Source organism: Uloborus diversus, chromosome 9 (assembly GCF_026930045.1).
Source record: "Uloborus diversus isolate 005 chromosome 9, Udiv.v.3.1, whole genome shotgun sequence".
NCBI classification, from domain to species: Eukaryota; Metazoa; Arthropoda; class Arachnida; order Araneae; family Uloboridae; genus Uloborus; species Uloborus diversus.
In genome coordinates this window covers 103,174,883-103,194,725 of record NC_072739.1, presented here as the reverse complement: position 1 = coordinate 103,194,725, position 19,843 = coordinate 103,174,883, and the positions used below count along the sequence as shown (strand labels likewise).

Below are 19,843 nucleotides of genomic sequence, written 5' to 3'. Positions count from 1 at the left end.
CACATTATTAGAATAAATATGGACCCTAACTTATTGTTGCAGTAAAAATATAACTTGAGATGATGCCTATTCTCACTTAATGCTTTATTTAATATTAGGGGTACCCGCACGGCTTTGCCCGTAATAGAAAATTGAAAGGTCTTTTGTTTCACCTGTATATATACAAATAATGTAGGGTATTTTCTCGCCCATTGGCTTGTGCCCGTTACGGTTCCACGTTATGATAGTTTCGTAATTTACTCGTCCATCTTATGATAATTTTGTTCTTAAAATTGAAATAGAAAAAGAACCACATCGAATTTTTAAAAAATCGCTTCAAGGTGCACACCCCCTTGCTACAAACTAACTTTGTGCCACATTTCATGAAAATCCTCCGAACGGTCTAGGCGCTATGCGCGTTACAGCGATTCTGACAGACAGAGATCCGGACAGAGAGACTTTCAGCTTTATTATTAGTAAAGATAGTAATAATAGTTAACATGGATATTTTTGTAAAAATTACTTTTAAATGTTCCAAAAAGTGATCTAAAATCTTTAAAAAATGTGCATGCATGATGTTTCAATTACAATATTGTGTTGCATCAATTTTTGTAGCCACTTTTTGAAATTTAGTATCATCAGCTTGACAGGTCTATATTTTGTTATTGCAGTTTTATAATTGAAATTGAATTTTATATATTGCAACAAAGAACTGGGAATTTTTTTTTTTTAATAGACTTAAATTAAAGCAAGTTCAGCATTAGTAAGGGAGCATGATTTGATTTTAAGTAGAAAACAAAGCAAAGAGCCTTCACGGTTACAAGAAAACTAAATTAATTGGTAGACAAAACATTGTTTGCTGGAGATATTTCGAGTACTTGTTTGCACGTGGTATTCTGAAATGGTTGTCTGAATAAAAATAAAACTCATTGGCACATTTGCAAGAACAGCCTGATCTTGCCATTTCTTTGAAAAAGCAAAAATGTGTTTTTCTGCTTCTACGGAAGTGTTATTAACTTTTTTTTTTAAATTAAACACACCGAAAGCAGTTTTAAGAAACTGTATGGAGCAGTCTATGTGTTTGATGTATTTTCTCAGTTTAGTCTGACAGAGGATAAAAATAACATTTTCTTTGACTGACATAGCAATTTTGTTTCTGATTTGTAAATTTCAATTCCTCAACAAGTTTTAATTTCATTTATTTTATTAAGGAGTAATTTGATTATGTTTATCTTTCTAAAGGTTGCAGGATATAATTGTAACTATGATATTTTCTTATTAGATTTTAAAACTTACAAAATTGTGTTACAAAAATATAATGCCAAAATTTTGCCTGGAATTCAGAGTAAGAATTTATGGTTTTATATTCTATTTTCTTTTTTTCTTTTACTTTACTACTTTTTTGGGTAAATATATTTTTTTATTGTTTTAAAATCTTGTCCTTAAAAATTTTTTGATAGGGGACTATATTCGTTTCCTTTCTTTTATTTTCATTACTAAGTACTTTTTATTTTCCATGTGTCTCAGATTTAGCTTAATAGTAGAACATTTTTTTTTTTTTTTTTTTTTGTTTCACAGGAGTGTTTTTGTGCAAAAAGTTTTAGAGTGAAAAAAAAAATTGTGTGTTAATAAACATTTTCCTTCTAGTATTCATACAGGTATAAGAATTCAAAAGAATCAACATTTTAATTCACTTATTTTTCAAAAAAAAAAAAAAAAAAAACATGATGTGGCAAGTAAAATGTATGATATAAATGCATTGAAGGCTTGGATAAATATGCCGCAATGAAAATAATGTTCAAGATTTTTAAGCATTTATAATTTGATATGCTGTTTTCTGTTCCTACAACTTTCTAATTATTTAACAAATGATGAATTAATTTTTTCATTCAATAGTATAGTTAAATTTGAAATATATTTTTTTCTTTTTCTCTTTTTTTTTTACAAATTATCATTAGATTAATTAAAAACTTTTTTTGTCCCAATTCCTTCCAGGGTTTTCAAGGCTTATTAAGACAAATGTGTTGTTTGTTTTAGTCACCATTACTGCAACAATGTTGACTTTACTGAAGAAAAAAAATTACAAGTTTTGTTTCGCACATTTTTGATATGTGAACCTTTCATAATGTGGCAGATATCAAGGCGTAAACCTAACTCTTGTTTCACCCACTGTAACAAGTCACAAACAAATATCATTATATTTACAATGAGATGCCGCACCCCCTCCCCTTCCCAAATTAACTGACAGGCTGTCACCATTACCTCAATATTAAGCTTCCTGTTCGTTGGATTAGACGAGATTATGATCACGACAATCACTGGAATCCACATCTCTCCATACCAAACTCCATGCAATTTTTAAATGGGGTTACATCAAAGATTGTGCATTCTTACCCAATAAGCCACATGATTTACAAGACTCCTGTCAAAAGATCACAACTAAATTTAGCACTATTAATCGTTACATATTACCAGGGGCGAATGCAGAAAGATCTTTTGGAGGGGGCCCGTGAAATTGAATCCCTCTCATACACTGATTTATAACAAGATTTAATTTTTATTTATTTATTTATTTTTTAAAGATCTCTTCAGCTCGATGAATTTGCTTAAAATACATAAATATTATGCACCAATAACCAGCGCCGGATTTGGAAATGTGGTGGCCCCGGAACAACTAAGGAGTGGAGGCCCCTAATCAGGGTTCAAAAAGACCATCATATTTTCGAAAATATCCGATATTTTTATATATATCCGAACATTTTCGACCCGTGAAAGTTAGGATATTTTGTAAAAAATTTTACTGTGGAGGCCCCTTTGTTATGGTGGCCCTGTGGCAGTAACCCCGCCTGCCCTCCCCTAAATCCGGCCCTGCCAATAACACTTTGAATGTGGACATAAAATATCTTTAATGTTTCAAGCCAATTAAATACTAAACCCAACATAATGTCACCGACATGCTGATGCTATACAATAAGCAATTTTAATTAGAAATAGTATCATAATGATTATAACATGAGGCTAAGATTCTCTATAAAACCCACACCTTATTTGAGTTTTTATAAATTAATTTCTTTTTTCCTATAAAATATTATATGATTGAGAAAATCATAGCTTCATAACATTTGTTTTATTAAGAATTCAGAAACTATTTTAGAGTGAGTTTCAAAGCAGTTGCTGATTTGTTCTTTTATCCATAATACAGTTGAGAAAACATATTGATACCACATGCCGTTTCCATTAATATCATGGTTTTAACAAGAAACTAACATATGATTTCTTTCATTTTGTATTTTTTATAAGATGAGAAAAAAATTCATTTTTTGTAAATAGTTTCCTGGGTCAAAATGACTCTTATAGGTATGCCTATACATTTCTTAAAAAATGTTAATTGTTTGTCCTATCAAAGAAGAATTAATGGACAAACTGTGACATTACATTTCCTTGAATTCGACACTAGTGAGAAGCGTATTTTGCCACTTTGGCATCTGACTCAAATACTATTTCTTTAGCAAACAAAAATGTTTTTTTTTTCAAAGCATGCTTTGTGTTTTTTTAACTGACTATAAAAAATAAATAAATATATAAATAAAAAAATGCTGTAGAGAAGTCAATTAATAGTTAAATTAGTTTATCCTTTGGGGGGCAATGGCCCCCCCAAAATCCGTTACTGCATATTACAGCAACTAAAACAAGAATTAGACTTTAGACTTGACATCTGCCGCCAGAGGCGGTGATTGGAACTTATAAGTGGGTGGAGGGGGGACAAAAAAAAGCCATAGAACTTTCAATGACAGCACAAATATATATATATATATATATATATATATATATATATATATATATATATATATATATATATATATATATATATATATATATATATATATTTATTTATCTATTTGATAGCAATATAAAGATTGAACAAGAACGAAAAATTCTTTTAAAAGAAGGAAAAAATCCCCCCCCCCCTTTTTTCCTTCTTTTAAAAGAATTTTTCGTTCTTGTTCAATCCTTATATTGCTATCAAATGTGTTGTCTACCAGTATCATAGAGCAGCCTGTGGCGCCTATTGAACTGAGTAGTGATGTTCATTTTGGTTGACTTGTGCAGATTATAAATACAATATATGATAGTGTTTCTTTATATATATCTATATATATATATATATAAACATTTTGTTAGTGCTGGTTTTGTACTTCGCTGTTTATCTGTCTCAAAACAACTTTGACAATTCGGCCATTCATTCACTAATTTAAAACAATGATTTAAAATGTTTTTACTTGTTGTAATATTTGTTTCATCGATACCTTTTAATCATTACTTCTTTTATTGTTACATAATTAGCCCAGCTGTTCGGCATTTCATGAGCTGTGAACAATTTCAAGCTTTGAGGAAAGATAAGAAAGTCTTTTTTATCTACATAAATGGCAAAAAATTAGAAGGTGGAGATCAACTCAAGGTATATTTAATTCCATTAATTAAAAAAAAAAAATAAATTTCCTCACAAATTAAAATGTGCTTTGTTTTATTATCTTTGTACATACTTTCAAAAACATTAAGTTAATTGTGAATTCATTAACTCTTAATCATAGCATGTTGCTGTTTTGCAGTATACTCAGTTCAGTCATCTAAATTATTATAAGAACAAAATCGAAGCTCTGTTGTAGTCAATAACATGTAAAATGTATGTTAAAGATGCTATTTAATCAACTTTTAGCTTGTACATAGCAGTTTTAATGCTGATGAAAAATAAAAATTAATTCATTATTTTCACCCTTTGCTAGGGTTTGTTAAGTTTTGTGCAGTTAAAAAAAGGTTACTTCTTGAACTTCAGCGAGGAATAAAAATTTACCACTTGAACCTTTTTTTTTTTTTTTCGGAATTTGACCATAAAGCATTTATTTTTTCAGTGAAAACCTAATGTAACCAAATTGTTTTTTCACAATAAACATTACTTAAATTAAAATATGATTTTTAAAGGATTTTCCCTGTGATTTAAGCTAGGGATGCATCAAATATTCAGTTGGTATTTAGTATACTACATATTGGGCAGAGAAACCAAATATTTGGTTCTGCTAAATGCTCTAATGTTTCGGAATCAATTTGTAAACAGATTTGAATGTTAAATGATTGGAAAAACAAACATGTTTTTTATGTAATGGGTGAAAGTTATAGTATAATAGTATGGTACAAAATCATTGAAAATTTTTACTTGCTGATTTTATCACATTCAAAATAATTTTAATGTCAATTAAAATTTTTTTACTTTTCAATTTTTTTCAAATCTAATGACGCATTGCATTAACCTCACTGTAAAAAAACTGATTTAAATGTGTTCTTGTAACCAGAAAAAGAAACTCATAATGGTAAGTAATAATGAATAACATAGAGTCAAAATATTAATTGCTGATTTTTTAACATAGCATATGCAACAAAAATTCTAAAATCTCTTAGAAATTCGTTTTTGCAGTATTTTGGTTTCCAAAGTTCTACACTTATTAAATATTTAAGAAAAAACAACATTAATCATTGAAATTAATCATTGTCATCAAAATTTACTCGGGTGCCCACCTGGTGGAAAGGGTGTTTTCAGGAGTATTTTTCCCTTTTTTGGGAGCTTCTTTGTGTTATTTAGGGATGGGGGGGGGCGTCCTTACTCTTAGAGGGGTTACCACCCATGGTTTACTAATCCTTTGCACTTAAAGGTGGGAAAAAAAATGTCCGGAAATAATTTGCTTTCATTCCTCAATTTTAATTATGATAAAATTATTTGTCAGTTACTGAAGAAATTAAGACAGAAAGCAGAAAACAACTTGAATAAATTGTAGTTTGTAATGGTATTTCAAGCAACTTAGGGTATGTAATGTAAGTGCAAGATTCTTTATTTATAGCATAACATGTTACCATGAAGGTCAGTTATTAAATCATATGTCAGGAAAGAAATTAATTATCCATTTATGCAGAAGTGCAAGGAAACATAAACCACGTTAACTTTTTGGAATGATTGTTTTTAACCAATGATAATACTGAATATAGATAAATGCATGATGAAAAATGCTGTTGCATTTACATTTTACAAATAGACACTAGATAAATAAGCATTTTCTATTTTAATTATTAGTCATGAAATTTAAATATTACAGTTGAAAAATTTTAACTAAATATTCAATATATGGTGAATACTTTGTTCAAATTTAAACTTTAGCTGACAAAAATTAATAAATAACTAATAAAACGGAGATTCTGACTTCTGGTTACAAAATAATTATTTTCACTGCTGTTTGAAAAAGTTTGATTATTCATTGTAGATTATTGGTGAGTCTACTAAATATAGTTGCCTTATTCTTTTGATAGTCATAAAGGGTAAGGGGGGGGGGGATAAGGTAAAGTGAATGCATTGATAATTAATTACATTCTGAATTAGGAACAATGTATTTTAGTAGTTCATCACCCTGCCTACTCATCAGATGCTGCCTTTGAAATGTTATTTTATAGTATGATTAATTTTGAAAAATACCTTGTAGATTTTTTTTTTTTTAAGAGCTTTGAAACTAAAATTACTATTGAACATGTATTGCAGGATAATTTCACAAGAATAGCTGAAGAGTTTCAGACTGTTGTGAACTTCTACACTGCCCCAACACAATGCATTTCTTTAGTTGATGAATTAGAATCACCAAAGGAACCCTCTGTTTTTGTTTGTAAAGATGGAACTTGTATCAAGTTTGAAGGTTCGTTAGTTTTGATTTAATTTCTCAGCATTGAAAAATGAACTGAATGAATAATAATTGATTTATGTAAAAAAATTTCTCAAATTTTGTCTTTTAAATGCAACTTAACCTTTGCTGCCATGGGAAGGTATCTGCAAATTTTTTAATTTTTTTGCCTTTTTGTTATCAGTTGTGCTACAGCTTTATTGTACAAGTTCGCTTATTTGGTTTCCGCTAAAAAAATGAATCATGAAAACCATCAAATTCCCACATTTCTCCATCGTTAAAATGAAATCCAGAACATGTTTTTTTTAAATATCTCAAAACTCATTTCTGCTGATACTGTCCTTTATCTTCTCATGGCATATGCACTTGGCTGGACTGAGGATTTATTTTTAAAAATTTAGCATAGTGCGGAAAAGTTCTGGAACAGAATGTAAAATTCCTCAATTAATATAATCAAATACAGTTGAACTCTGTTAATACAAATATGGTTAATACGAAATCACGACTAAAATGAACATTTTGTCCGGATTGAATATATATATATATTTTTTTGATACTTTGTGTCATTGCAAAATGCTCACCATGCATTACTAATCCTTTGAGTAACTACCCATCATTTAGTTATCAAGTGGTGACAACTTTTCTACACATGGCACTGAAAATTTTAACTGATAATGACTGCTGTCAATGCAGCACCCTAGGTATTTGTACATTGCACCAGAGGAAAAATTTCCATGTACACAAACACTAACCATAATTCTAAATGTGTAGAAACAAGCCACACAACATTATTGAGTTTTCCAGTCAAAACTGCCATTTTTATTATCCTTCCATGGAGCAAGACAAAAACTGCGCCCTCTATAAATTAAAGTAGAAGTTATGAATTAAAGTAGAAGTTATTAAAATAGAAATATAATCAACATTCTCCCCACCCTGTCAAGAGTTATTCTTGAACAGTACTAGTTTAGAGATAAATTGCTTGAACAGTCCACAGTTTGTTTTTATGTCCACAATGCGTGTCCTAGAATCAGCTCCAGGATGTGCAGCTACTACTCATCCAAGAATCTAAGATCCAGGGGGACCACTGTCCTTGAGAAGAACTAAATTCCCTTCTTTTACATTTGGCTGTGGCATGTGCCATTTCACCCGTGGCTGTAGAGTTGATAGGTAGTCTTTTTTTCCAGGATTTCCAAACTCCATTCCTCATGGACTACACTAAATTCCATCTTTAAGAATAGGAAAGATTATTTAGTGGAGTATCATCAAGGGGACTAAAAAGAACATCTCCTATAAGAAAATAAGATAGCGTCAGCACTTAAACTTCCAAGCAACTGTCGCTAGTAGCAACTAGTGGACAGAAATTGAGGAGGCATGCTTCAATTTGGGTCAATAAAGTGGTTATCTCATCAGAAGTTAATAGAGTTTCGCCAATGACTCTTTTCAAATGGAATTCCATAGATTTAACTGCTGTTTCCCAAAGCCCGCCAAAATGCGGAGAATGGGTTAAAATGAAATTGAATATTGGACTGAGATAAGAAAAAAGCAATTTCCTCATTTTCATTTACAGATAGTAAAAACTTCTGAATGTCATTCGGCTTCCGTTCAGCTTCAACAAAATTTCGACCATTGTCACAGAATATCTGATGCCATGCTCCTTGATGGGAACTTGTTGCAAAACACACAAAAATTGCAACATATCCCTTTGTTGTTTTTGATCCTTTTTCTTTATTAAATTTCAAAACAAAAGGACCTGCGTAGTCAATTCCCGTGTTTGAGAAGGGACACACAGGTGTAACCCTTGCTTCGGGCAGATCTCCCATTATTTGAGTAGTTTTTGCTTGCCTATATTGTGTACGAGTAATGCAATTGTTAATAATTTTCTTAACAAGTTTTTTGCAATTGATGATCCAAAATCTTTGTCTGAGAATAATTGTTAGCAGGATTTGTCCAGCATAAGGTGAATCAAATGATACGGATTGCTGAATTAGAAAGCTACCAATTTTGTGATCCCCTGGTAATATCCAAGAATGCTTTGCATCAAACGGCAACAATGACTTTTGCAATCTTCCGCAAACCCTAATGCATCATTTTCATCAATGAAAGGATTTAATGGGAGCAGTGGACTTTTAGTTGAAATAACTTTGTTATTTCTTAATAAGTGCAGTTCCCTTGAAAATGATAAACTTTGAACAAACAAAATCATTTTTAACATAGCCATATTTCTTTCAACAGTAGTTATTGGAATACAAGTTGCAACCTTCAACCTTAATTATTTTTCCTACACCTATTAATAAATCTCAAACAGTAAGCTACAATATCAACTATTTTAGAAAAATTAGAAAAACTATCAATTTTTCAAAGAAATGGTCCTTGTTTTGAAAACAAGATAAAACTGATAAATTGCAATTTAATACTTTAAGCTATTTTTCCCGCAATTGTGTTTTTGTTTTCTTGTTCCTGAATGACTTCAAGCCAATCCTTTAAATCTTTGAGTAGCCAAGGTGAACCGTTCCACCACAAATTGCAATCAATTAACAAATTAGTATTTAGCGTGACGCAATATCTGCCGGGTTCTCTCTTGATTTCATGTCGCACCTCCTTTTGAATAGAATTATTTCCAAAATTTCTGATGTTCTATTAGCTATGAACTTTTTCCATTTAGAGGGATAGCTAGCTAACCACACTAGAACTACTGTAGAATCGGTCCAAGCAAAAATTTCTATTTCAAAATCTTTCAATGCAACTTAAACAGACTGCAGAAGATGCGCTAATAATCTTGCAGCATTCAATGCCAAACCTGGGATTGAAATTTGTTTAATAGGACAAACTTTTGTTTTTGCAGCCACCAAACTGGATTTTCTTGAACTTCTGCATTAGCTACCAGTTTGTTTGACTCTCTTGGCTCCCTTAAGAGATTTTTCGCCTCCAGCTCATGTGATTCCTATCCCGGGCTGATGAGTGCTAAAAAGCACGAAACTGCAGTCCTCGGATGGAATAACTGAGCTGGCAGTGTATTTAAAGCATCTCCTGTTTGCACCGTATATATTACAGCATCATACGCTAATTCCAATGCATCAAAAAACTCATGAATTTGAATTAATTTATGCGTATTTAACCACCTTGGAATCTTCATTAATTCACAGATGATAGATTTTCTTGAAATGTTTTCAAATCTTTTTGTAACTCATTTGGCAACACTGTATCCCAATTTAAATTATGTAACCACAATTTTTGATAAAATATTTTAATTATTACAGTACAAGGGGATAGAAGTCCTAATGGATCAAATATTTTTGCCGATTCTGAGAATGTCTTTTTGTTACTGAATGCTCTTCACAAAAGGCAATTTTAAACGTGAAGCAATCCAAATTCGAGTCCCAATAAAGTCCTAAATCTTTTGAGAAAATACTAATTTTCAGTCAATATCACTTTTTTTTTAAATTCATTTTCAAAATAAAACATATTTCAATGGTTAACCCCCCTCCCCCCCCCTCGTATTTGAGTTTGATTCTGAGACAGATCAAGTCTAAGAAGCAGTAAATGCATATTTTCTTATAAATTTAGTATATTTGTGCATTCATTGTTTTGTATAAAAGCAAAAATAAATAACATTAGTGTTGTACATATTTTTTCTGAAATACGTTTAAAAAAATGCATCTTTAAACAAGAAACTAGTCCTTAAAAATAAAATGAACTATCGAAACTCTTTAAAAACTCCTTACTTTTAATTTTCAAAAATGAGTATGAACCCTGATATATGGTTGCATACTAATGAGTTTCCACTAAGACACTTTGCTCTGGAAATGGACGGCAAAAAGTGACTACATTCATATTTTGGACATATTGAATTACTTCTTAAGTATTAAAAAAAAAATGAAGATGATAAATTGTTTTAAAGTTTAATTTGTCAAAAAACTTATGTTTGCAAGGCAAAATAGAATTTTTTTTTTACTGCAAAGCTTATTGTTTACTTCTGAAAAACTGCGTTTTATAGGTCCGTGTTATGAAGGTATTCATTCAACTGTACTATGTTTCATGTTGCCTTGTTTCGTCGTATGCAGAAAGGTGGAAGGCGAGACAGTTTTATTTTTGACAGGAGAAATGACGATTTTTTAAATAAAGAGTATTATTTTTTCTCTTTTTTGTGCCAGAATAATATAAATTTCTGAATTTGTGATTCAAAATTTGAAGAGTTTGGTATACATGATTGAACACTTTTATAAAAATCATTATAACCAGGCCTGTCACTTAGAGGGATCAATCCCCTCCCCTAACTTTAGAAAATAAATGTTTAAATGTAAGTAGGCATAATTTTCTGTTTTTTGGTATGATTTTATATACCCCCCCCCCCCCCCCCTTCATTCAAAATGACGAGCCTGCTTGTTATGTGAGTTGGCCATTTTTTTAATCTTTTTTAATGATCCTAGTAACTTTGTCTCCTATTTTTTGTTTGATTGCTTCACTTTTTAATAATGCCTATTTGTATTACACTAAAAGTTTTTAATTGTTTATTTTTCTCTTCTCTACAGAAGAATTATTAGCATCTGATAATATAACTTTGCATGACTGGGTTAATAAAGAAAGATTCCCTTCCTTCATTAAAATCACCAATGGTAACTTTCACCAATTGATGAAAACTGGAAAATATGTTGTAATGGCTGTTCTAGAAGAAAATCAGATTGGTGGCCTTACATTAAGAATGTCTGAGTATGTATTTGATTTTTAGCTTTAGTTAAAAATGTTAGTTCTTTTTTTAACAAGTGAGTTATGACTGTGTTATGACCTGTAATGTGCTGTATTGAAAACACATATTAAGATAGCGTATCAAGTGTTTTTAGTTACGTTAATTTAAAAATATCCAAAGTCTGCTCAGTAATTATATAATACTTATGTTCGACGAACACGCCCGGTAGCGACCGGTTGGTTAATCACATGACAGCAATGACGTCAGTGGTTACTAACCGGTTGTTCACGAACCAATGCTTCATCGAACGCTTTTGGTTGATCACTGGTTACTTGCGCAGACATGACACAGACGAATAACACACAGGTAAAAAATACATCATTAATTGGTCAAAAATGTAACGTGGTTCCATCAACCAATCAACCAGCTAGAGTTGCGGTCGACCAATAGATCAACCAGTGAGGCTAATAAAACGACATCTGAAGCAACCAGTTAACTGGTAGCTCTCAAGAACGCTGCGGTTAGCAACTGGTTACTCACCGGTCGACCGATGAGGTTCGTCGAACGCAAGCAATGATGTATGTTTGCTGTTTCATATGAGAAAGTAGTGTTGAAAAAAATATATTTATTTAATGAATCAATGGAGGCAGGATTATCAGCAAAATGTTTGTACAAAGATGAGGAAAAGAAAAAAAAAGATTTAAAATAAATTGCTTTTTCTTTTTTTTTTTTTTGGAACCTTTTCAGTAGAACCTCATATATACGAGCCCTGTTTATCCAAATCAAATTTGTAGGGTTAAAAAAAATTATATTAACTTATTAGCAAGAATAAAACTATCAATACGCCAAAAATTCGTTTTTATTTTTGATTAATTGTACAACTCTTGCATAGGACATGTAATAAATTATAGTAACCTAACAAACAGCATGGCACACTTGAAGCGTTAAATCAACCAGGTCTCTCATTTGAAAATTTTCCTGGGATCTTGTGTTCAATACAATCTCCTGCTAAGAATTCAATGTTGGTATGCAAAAAAAGTTGGCTACTTTAGTTCTATACAGAAATTCTTGTTAATTCTAATTTTGCTTTAAACTGCAAAATTAGGACTCAAGTAATCGAAATTTCTTAAGATCAATTGTATTTTTTCAAACATACTTTAAAAAGCCACAAAAAATGAGACCGCCAAAAAAAAAAAAAAATTGTGTGCAGAATCCTACTTGATTTAGCATAGTGTGCATATTTTTCTTTTTTCCTCCTTTTTATTTTTTGCACCCTAGATTTTGAATATTACAATAAATAAAATGTTATGCAATACGCTGTCATTGTTGAAATAAACTGGAATTTGCATTTCATTCATTTTTCACAGGACTAGAGACATATTAGAAGCTATTGCAGTGAATAATAAAGAACTGTACCATAAGTAAGTAACATAATATGTATTTTTTGTATTTTTCATTTTTGTGATTTTTAAAGATTTGTTTCATGGTTAAAGGCACATCTTAGCTTCAAAGGATGGGCTAGATGAAATTTATTTTTTAGATTTTTTTTTTTTTGTTAAAAAGCACTTTTCGGCATGGCTGCGGAGACAGAAGGAAAATGGCAGACTCTGACTCCTGAATTTTTAAATGCCCGACTCCAACTCTGACTCTGGCTTAATTAATTAATTTAAATTTTCCCCATCATGGGATGGGAAAAAACCTCTAAATAGAGATTGATGTATTAATTCTTTTTTATGATATTTTTGCATTGGATTTTATTGTAAACTTTAGATGCATACAATGTTAGAAATTGAATTTTAAAATCTAATTTTCTAACAGTTGGGATTTTAAAAGTGAGATTACTAAAAATTCCGTTTTAAAAAACTAAAAAGAATTAATTTGCTTCCCATTAATGTTTATCAAATAGATGTTGATCAAATCATGTGCTTTCGATTTTAAAAAGCTGTAACTTTAGAGAACAAAAGCGTTTTTGATGCTGCAAAATACTGTTCTGGAGAGGGGGTGGTCTGCTCAGTGTGATACCCATCTGGTGGGTGACACTCGCAGTTAATTTAGAATTTATAAAAAATATAAATACTTGAATTCTGAAAAGTTTTCCCAATAATTCTTAAATTATATTCCGTCTATGAAATTTCAATGAAAATAGGGCACTGTATTGCAGAGAAAGGTCATATACATCTGGAGCAAATTTTAGAAAAATTGCGGAGGTATATAGTTTTGTACGAATAGCTTTTGCTATACCAAAATTTCTTCGCTCATTTTTCTATTCTTATTTTATTGTAATTTAATTATCTTTAGAACTAACCTTAAAATGAAGATTTTAAAATTACCTGAAATTATTCAGTGTTGTAACCAACTTATTTTATGTCATACTTTTAAGTGAGAACCAAACTTATACATATTGTCTTTAGGTTTAAAAAACATATATATTTTATCGAATCTTTTGGATTTGCACATTTGAATTTACCGAACACCCTCAGAAGTTTCCTCCCAAGCTATGGGCCCCGACTTGTTCAATGCTCAAGGGATACATTCCTTTTGCTATTTTATAACTGAGATCAAAGTAGAATTTTTTTAATTATTTTTATTTGAAAGTGATTACTTAGAAAATGTTAGGCAACAAAATCGTTTGCAGACAGTTGGCATTACTATTAGTTAAAGGAAGTTAAAAAATAAGTAAACTAAGGGCCAGCGTAGGTGGCTATTACATAAAGTTCGATAAACTATCAAGCTAGCAGGTTGCCAAAGACAATAATTTTCTTATTAGTAGGCCTTTATACATGTAATCAAACCATTTTGTAGTCAGTTTTTTAAAAAAATGCTAGGAGAGTTGGTAAATATTAAAGAAAACAAGTTGATGTGTGCATCACATGACTTCCTTTTACGCCAATTTAATGATAGTAGTAATACCTTGGAGTAAGCAAAGAAATACTTTAAATAATTTTAACCCAAGTTTGTTAAGAACTGAAGCAAAAAAAATGTTTTATACAGATTAATTTTCCCAATATTGGACATTTTAATGTGATTCAATTGTTAACTCTCTAAATGTCGCCAATATTGGCCAAAATAAAACCAAATTGAAAAAAAAACCCGCCAAATTTTTCGCCAAGTTGGCGAAAAAACTTGGCGACTAAAAGCTTGGCAATATGTTGCCAAGTGTTAGCCAAATTATAACACCACTTGAGTTTGCATTGATATTAACAATGATTCCCCCCCCCCCCCCCAAAAAAAAGGTGTAAAAGATCCCCTCAGGAACATCCGAATGCAACAAAAGGGGAGATGCACAACTAGATCCCACTAGGAGGCTAGGTACCAAATTTCAACTTTCTAGGACAAATCAGTTTTGAGTTATGTGAGATACATACACACACACACATACATACGTACATACCGACTAAAACTCTTTGTTATTAATTCGGGTATCATCAAAATGGATATTTTGGGTGTCTATATGTTCTTAGGCATATATCCATGTCTGGTCAGGTTGGAAAACACTCATCATTCAGTCGAGGACGAGCAAAATGTATATTAAAGCCTACTTTTGGGTCAACATTTTTTTGTGAATACAATACTTCTTTTACTTTGTAAAAGGAAGTAAAAAGAAGCCCGGAGTTGGCCTGTTTTCTAATGGCTCCGACTCCTTTACCCCAAAATCGGTCCGACTCCACAGCCCTGCTTTCAGGGTTAGGTATTCAGTAGAGGACTTTTTAGGATTTCTGCCTTTTATGTGTGTATTTCATTGAAGAAAAACCAGGAAACTCAATAAGTGTTTTGGATGATATATCACAACCACCTCATTTTCTTGCTTCACAAAGTAGGGTCTGCTACACCTGGGATTGAACTAGAGACCTTCTGGTTCCACGGGCAATAGCACGGGAAGTCTTGGAGGAAATAGCTTCCTCCTGATTCTATCAAGGTTTTTTAATCTGAAGTTATCAGTTCCAAATTCACAGTTACATATTTTACTTTGTTCTCAGGCTAACAGAGCTATATGTATATTAAAGCCTACTTTTGGGTCAACATTTTTTTGTGAATACAATACTTCTTTTACTTTGTAAAAGGAAGTAAAAAGAAGCCCGGAGTTGGCCTGTTTTCTAATGGCTCCGACTCCTTTACCCCAAAATCGGTCCGACTCCACAGCCCTGCTTTCAGGGTTAGGTATTCAGTAGAGGACTTTTTAGGATTTCTGCCTTTTATGTGTGTATTTCATTGAAGAAAAACCAGGAAACTCAATAAGTGTTTTGGATGATATATCACAACCACCTCATTTTCTTGCTTCACAAAGTAGGGTCTGCTACACCTGGGATTGAACTAGAGACCTTCTGGTTCCTTAGTGGCGGATTCGGGGGAGGGAGAGCTAAGGGGGCTATAGCCCACCCCTCTTGATGTCCGAACTTACACTGGATAAAATCGAAATTTCATAGACTTTTAATATTGTAATGCACACACATTTGTGAATTTAAATAGACATTACATTTAAATGTAACTACTATATATAGGGTATATTAATCGAAAGAGGGGAGAGCTAGCAGACTGTAGCCCCTCCAAATCTCCCATTTGGTCAAAACTTAAAACAGATATATATGTGATCTGCAATGGAATGGAAAGGCTTAGAGGAAATAGTTTCACTCTTTAATCGTTTTTTTTTTTTTAATCTGAAAGTTATAACTTTCAAACTAAACCAGCCATATATATTAACTTTGTCCCCAGGTTAAGGGGGCTATAGCCCCCCCCCCCCCCCATGAGGTCAGAAATAACTCGAAACAAAACAAAAATTTCAAAGATTTCAAATACTTCAATACTTTTTCGAATTTAAATATGCATTATAATTAAATAAATATATACACTGTGGCGTGTTAATAGTGAGTTGGAGGGGGAGGGAGGGAGGTAATATTACTCTAGCTCTTTTTCCCATTCGGTCAAAACGTACAACAAATTATAGTGTGCTTTGCAATAGCACGGGAAGTCTTGGAGGAAATAGCTTCCTCCTGATTCTATCAAGGTTTTTTAATCTGAAGTTATCAGTTCCAAATTCACAGTTACATATTTTACTTTGTTCTCAGGCTAACAGAGCTATAGCCCCCCCCCCCCCCCCCAATGAAGTCAGAACTAGCACTGGGTAAAACTAAGGAGATTTTAAATACTGCAATACTTTTATAAAGAGAGCCTAAAACTGTTTTTAGGCCTCAAATTACGGAAAATTTTATATAGTTAGACCCCGCTTCCCCCTAATGTCATTAAAGATTACTTAAAATTGCATTTTTAGTTCACAATTTTCGAATATTTGTGGAAAAAAAATTTTTCTTAGATTCCGATTTTGAAAGTTTTTCAAAGTAAATCACCAAAGAATTCCTCTCCTAACGCCCCCAAAGCTAGTCTCTAATCATGATTTCTCGAGTTCTACAGGGAAAAACTTTCAGAGAGAGCCCCTGGGCCAGGCCCGGATCCACAAGTTTTGCCCCCCCCCCCCCCTCCCGCTACAAAATCTCTAGGGCCTACAAAATCCCTCCCCATGGGCCAGCAGTGTATATTTGCAATGTTAATAAGTCTTAATGCTAGTTTTTTTTTCCCCAATTTTCTTCATTCAATTTCTTAGGCTCGGCCCCTTAAGGACGTGCCCCACCCTCACCCCCATTGCAGGGGATAGCATAAAATTGCGTTTTTAACCTTTTATTTGTGCAAATTTCTGGAAAAAGTGTTCGATTCCCTAATATCGTTAAAGAAAGCTTGAAATTGACTATAGTAAGGGAAAATACTCAGGAAGAAACCTCAACCCCATCTCACCTAACTTTACCCCCTAAACGTTCGTTCCAAAAATTGTGTTTATGACATCAATTTTTCAAACTTCCATGGGAGGGTCCTGACTCGCTTCTTTTTACTTACTACCTTTCTGTAGCAATAGCTGGGGCATAATGATTATACCTTAGCTTTTATTTTCGTTTTTTCAGGAGCCATACCATGTTTGCACACCACTTTCTGTTATGTGAATTTATTTTTATCTACCAATGTGGTAATCTACTCAACTTTATAAGAGGTTTTTGCCTGAGCATGGTTTTAGCTACTCCAGACTCATGAGCATAAAGCTAGAGCACAGCTGCAATCTCTAGATGCTGTAACTGACATTTTCGATGTTTGCTTGAAATTCCGTCTTAGTTCTGGCCATGGGGCGGTAACTTGTAGCATTATATCTAATTGAGGTGCATATGGTGTTTTCAGACCTTAAAAATTTTCACAAAATTATTATATTCTTCAGTATACTATATAAGTTTATTTCAAATAAAAAGTCATATTTAAAATCCTAAATTTTTCAAAAGAGGGACACCTTGTGGAGAAAATTTCATATTGTTTAAGCAAAGGTGTATGTCCCTTTAAGAATGATGTCCCCCTCCCCAAGATTGAGAATATTCGCAAAACGACAAATTCTTTAAAACGATGACTCCGCACTTGGACCAAAGTTAGCGCCTCCCCCCCCCCTTGCTCGAGTTTTAGATCCGCCACTTTGGTTCCTTGTCAGTTGTAATGACCACTAAGTCACGAGTTTGTTCAGTTATTACTTGTGATACTTTTTTTTTTTTAGCTTGTAACCAAGCTTATGTATAAAACCTATCTATTAGTCCTTCATTCTGTGCAATATTTATTTTTTTGACTCATGCATTGTTGAAAATCCATGTACCCTTCTGCATAATTATCATTCAGTCATCTCCACTTAATTGGGTAATAGATAATCTGACCAAATTGTAAGAATATAAATCTATGGAACAAAAAAATAAAATTCTATAGCAATAATGTTAAATTTTCCCATTTTAAGAAAAAATATTCTCATAGATACCTCACTTAATCTCATATATGTTCAAAGTTTCCTTAGTGAAACTCTTATTTCAAGTAGAATTTTTCGTCTCTTCCTTGTGAAGAACTTTCAGTTCACCCCTTGAAAGTAAAAGATCACATAACTAAAGTTATCTTAGTTGACTTCTAGCTGTAATCTTATCTAAGGCTGTAAAATGCATCTGGGGTGGGTATTGGGGGGAGCTAGAAGAATTGGTCCGCATGCAATGAGCAGGGATTAAAATGTTTCTTTGAATTGCTCTGGCCCTGTCCGAACCCTTTCCGTCCATAGGAAAGTTATTCCCAGGGATTTAGTTCTTGTTCTTGAGACGTTTGTCAGTAACATTGTTATACTTGGTTTGACCAGTATCTTTAACCAGAAAACACAAAAGGTTTTTCTTGAATCTGTTGATTGTTGATTTTCTCTTCTGCCTTGGACTAATTGTGTGGTAAAATGAAAGCAAAAAGGAGCAATATAAGTTGATGCATTAAGTTAAAAGTTTTGGAAGCAATTAAAAATAAGAAATGGCAGATGGATATTGCGAAAGATAATAACTTGCTGTATGCATTGAAGAAAGAAATCGAAAAATGTTTAATGAATTCCATGTTAAAGCAAACATGCATATCAAATTTCTTTCAGAAAAATAGGAAACTGTAAGTAAATATAAATTTTATATACATTCATTTATGTATGTGTAATTTTTGCTCTTTCTTGTTCTTCCTCTTCTTGTGATGCGTTTCCTGACATGCATGTGGTGTCTGGAGAAGACTAATAACAATCTGGTGTCGCAGCATCACCATTATCTTCATATTAAGTTATAAATATAAATACTGTATTTACTGCACAGTACTATTATAGTGCTGCATTTTATTATTAATACACACTGTACTTATCTTACTGTTTTATTTTATGTCTCTTTCTCCCATTGATCATTGATTTTGTGCATCATAACAATAACTTATGTTGAATAATACAGATTTCTTAAAATACAGTTAAAAATTCACTTCTTCGTGTAAGAAATGGTAATATACAGTTGAGAAATGGTTTAAAATAGTATGAGAGGTGTTTTCAAATGCCAAAAATAATTAGGTATGTTTACAAAAAATTCGTATACTTACCCTTTTCCACAACACAAAATTTCTACATATGCCAGGCAGGGCCGTCCGAAGAGCTGACGGCGCCCGGGGCGAAAGTGTTGGATGGGAAGGTATGATTGAAACTAACTCTTGCCCAAACAACGTAATATATTTAGCAGAGTGAAATTGGAGTTCGAGAATCAGTATAATTGGAGACGAATAGCTCATTAAACATCAATTAATTTATTAAAAGATAAAAACAAAGTATATGGCTTTAACAAAAAGTAAATAAGGATAAGTATACCATTATTGCAAATACCCCGTTGACCTAGACTAATAAGTAATTATCAACTGACCCGACTATCGTTCATGAGGAACGAAGTCTTCAATGGACAAACGTCATACTACTTCAATTAAACAAAAAAAAACTAACAGCCTAAGCTTGCTGAACAAACAGCAAGTTGGCTTGCCTGACATGAGCCAACGCATCTAGGCTGTGCAAGAAGTGAGAGAGAGATCAACTGGTAACAGCTTCACTTATATTCAGAATCTCATTAGCATA

General features: G+C 32.3%; 1 protein-coding gene across 1 annotated transcript in view; it reads left to right on the top strand.

The window, feature by feature from the left end:
* Positions 1-19,843, top strand: part of LOC129229314 (protein disulfide-isomerase TMX3-like) — a 49,804-nt gene that overhangs the window by 13,494 nt on the left and 16,467 nt on the right. The window contains exons 6-9 of the mRNA XM_054863600.1: positions 4,324-4,438; positions 6,560-6,710; positions 11,225-11,402; positions 12,747-12,800. Coding sequence (XP_054719575.1) covers positions 4,324-4,438; positions 6,560-6,710; positions 11,225-11,402; positions 12,747-12,800 — 498 coding nt within the window. The remainder of the gene's footprint in view (positions 1-4,323; positions 4,439-6,559; positions 6,711-11,224; positions 11,403-12,746; positions 12,801-19,843) is intronic.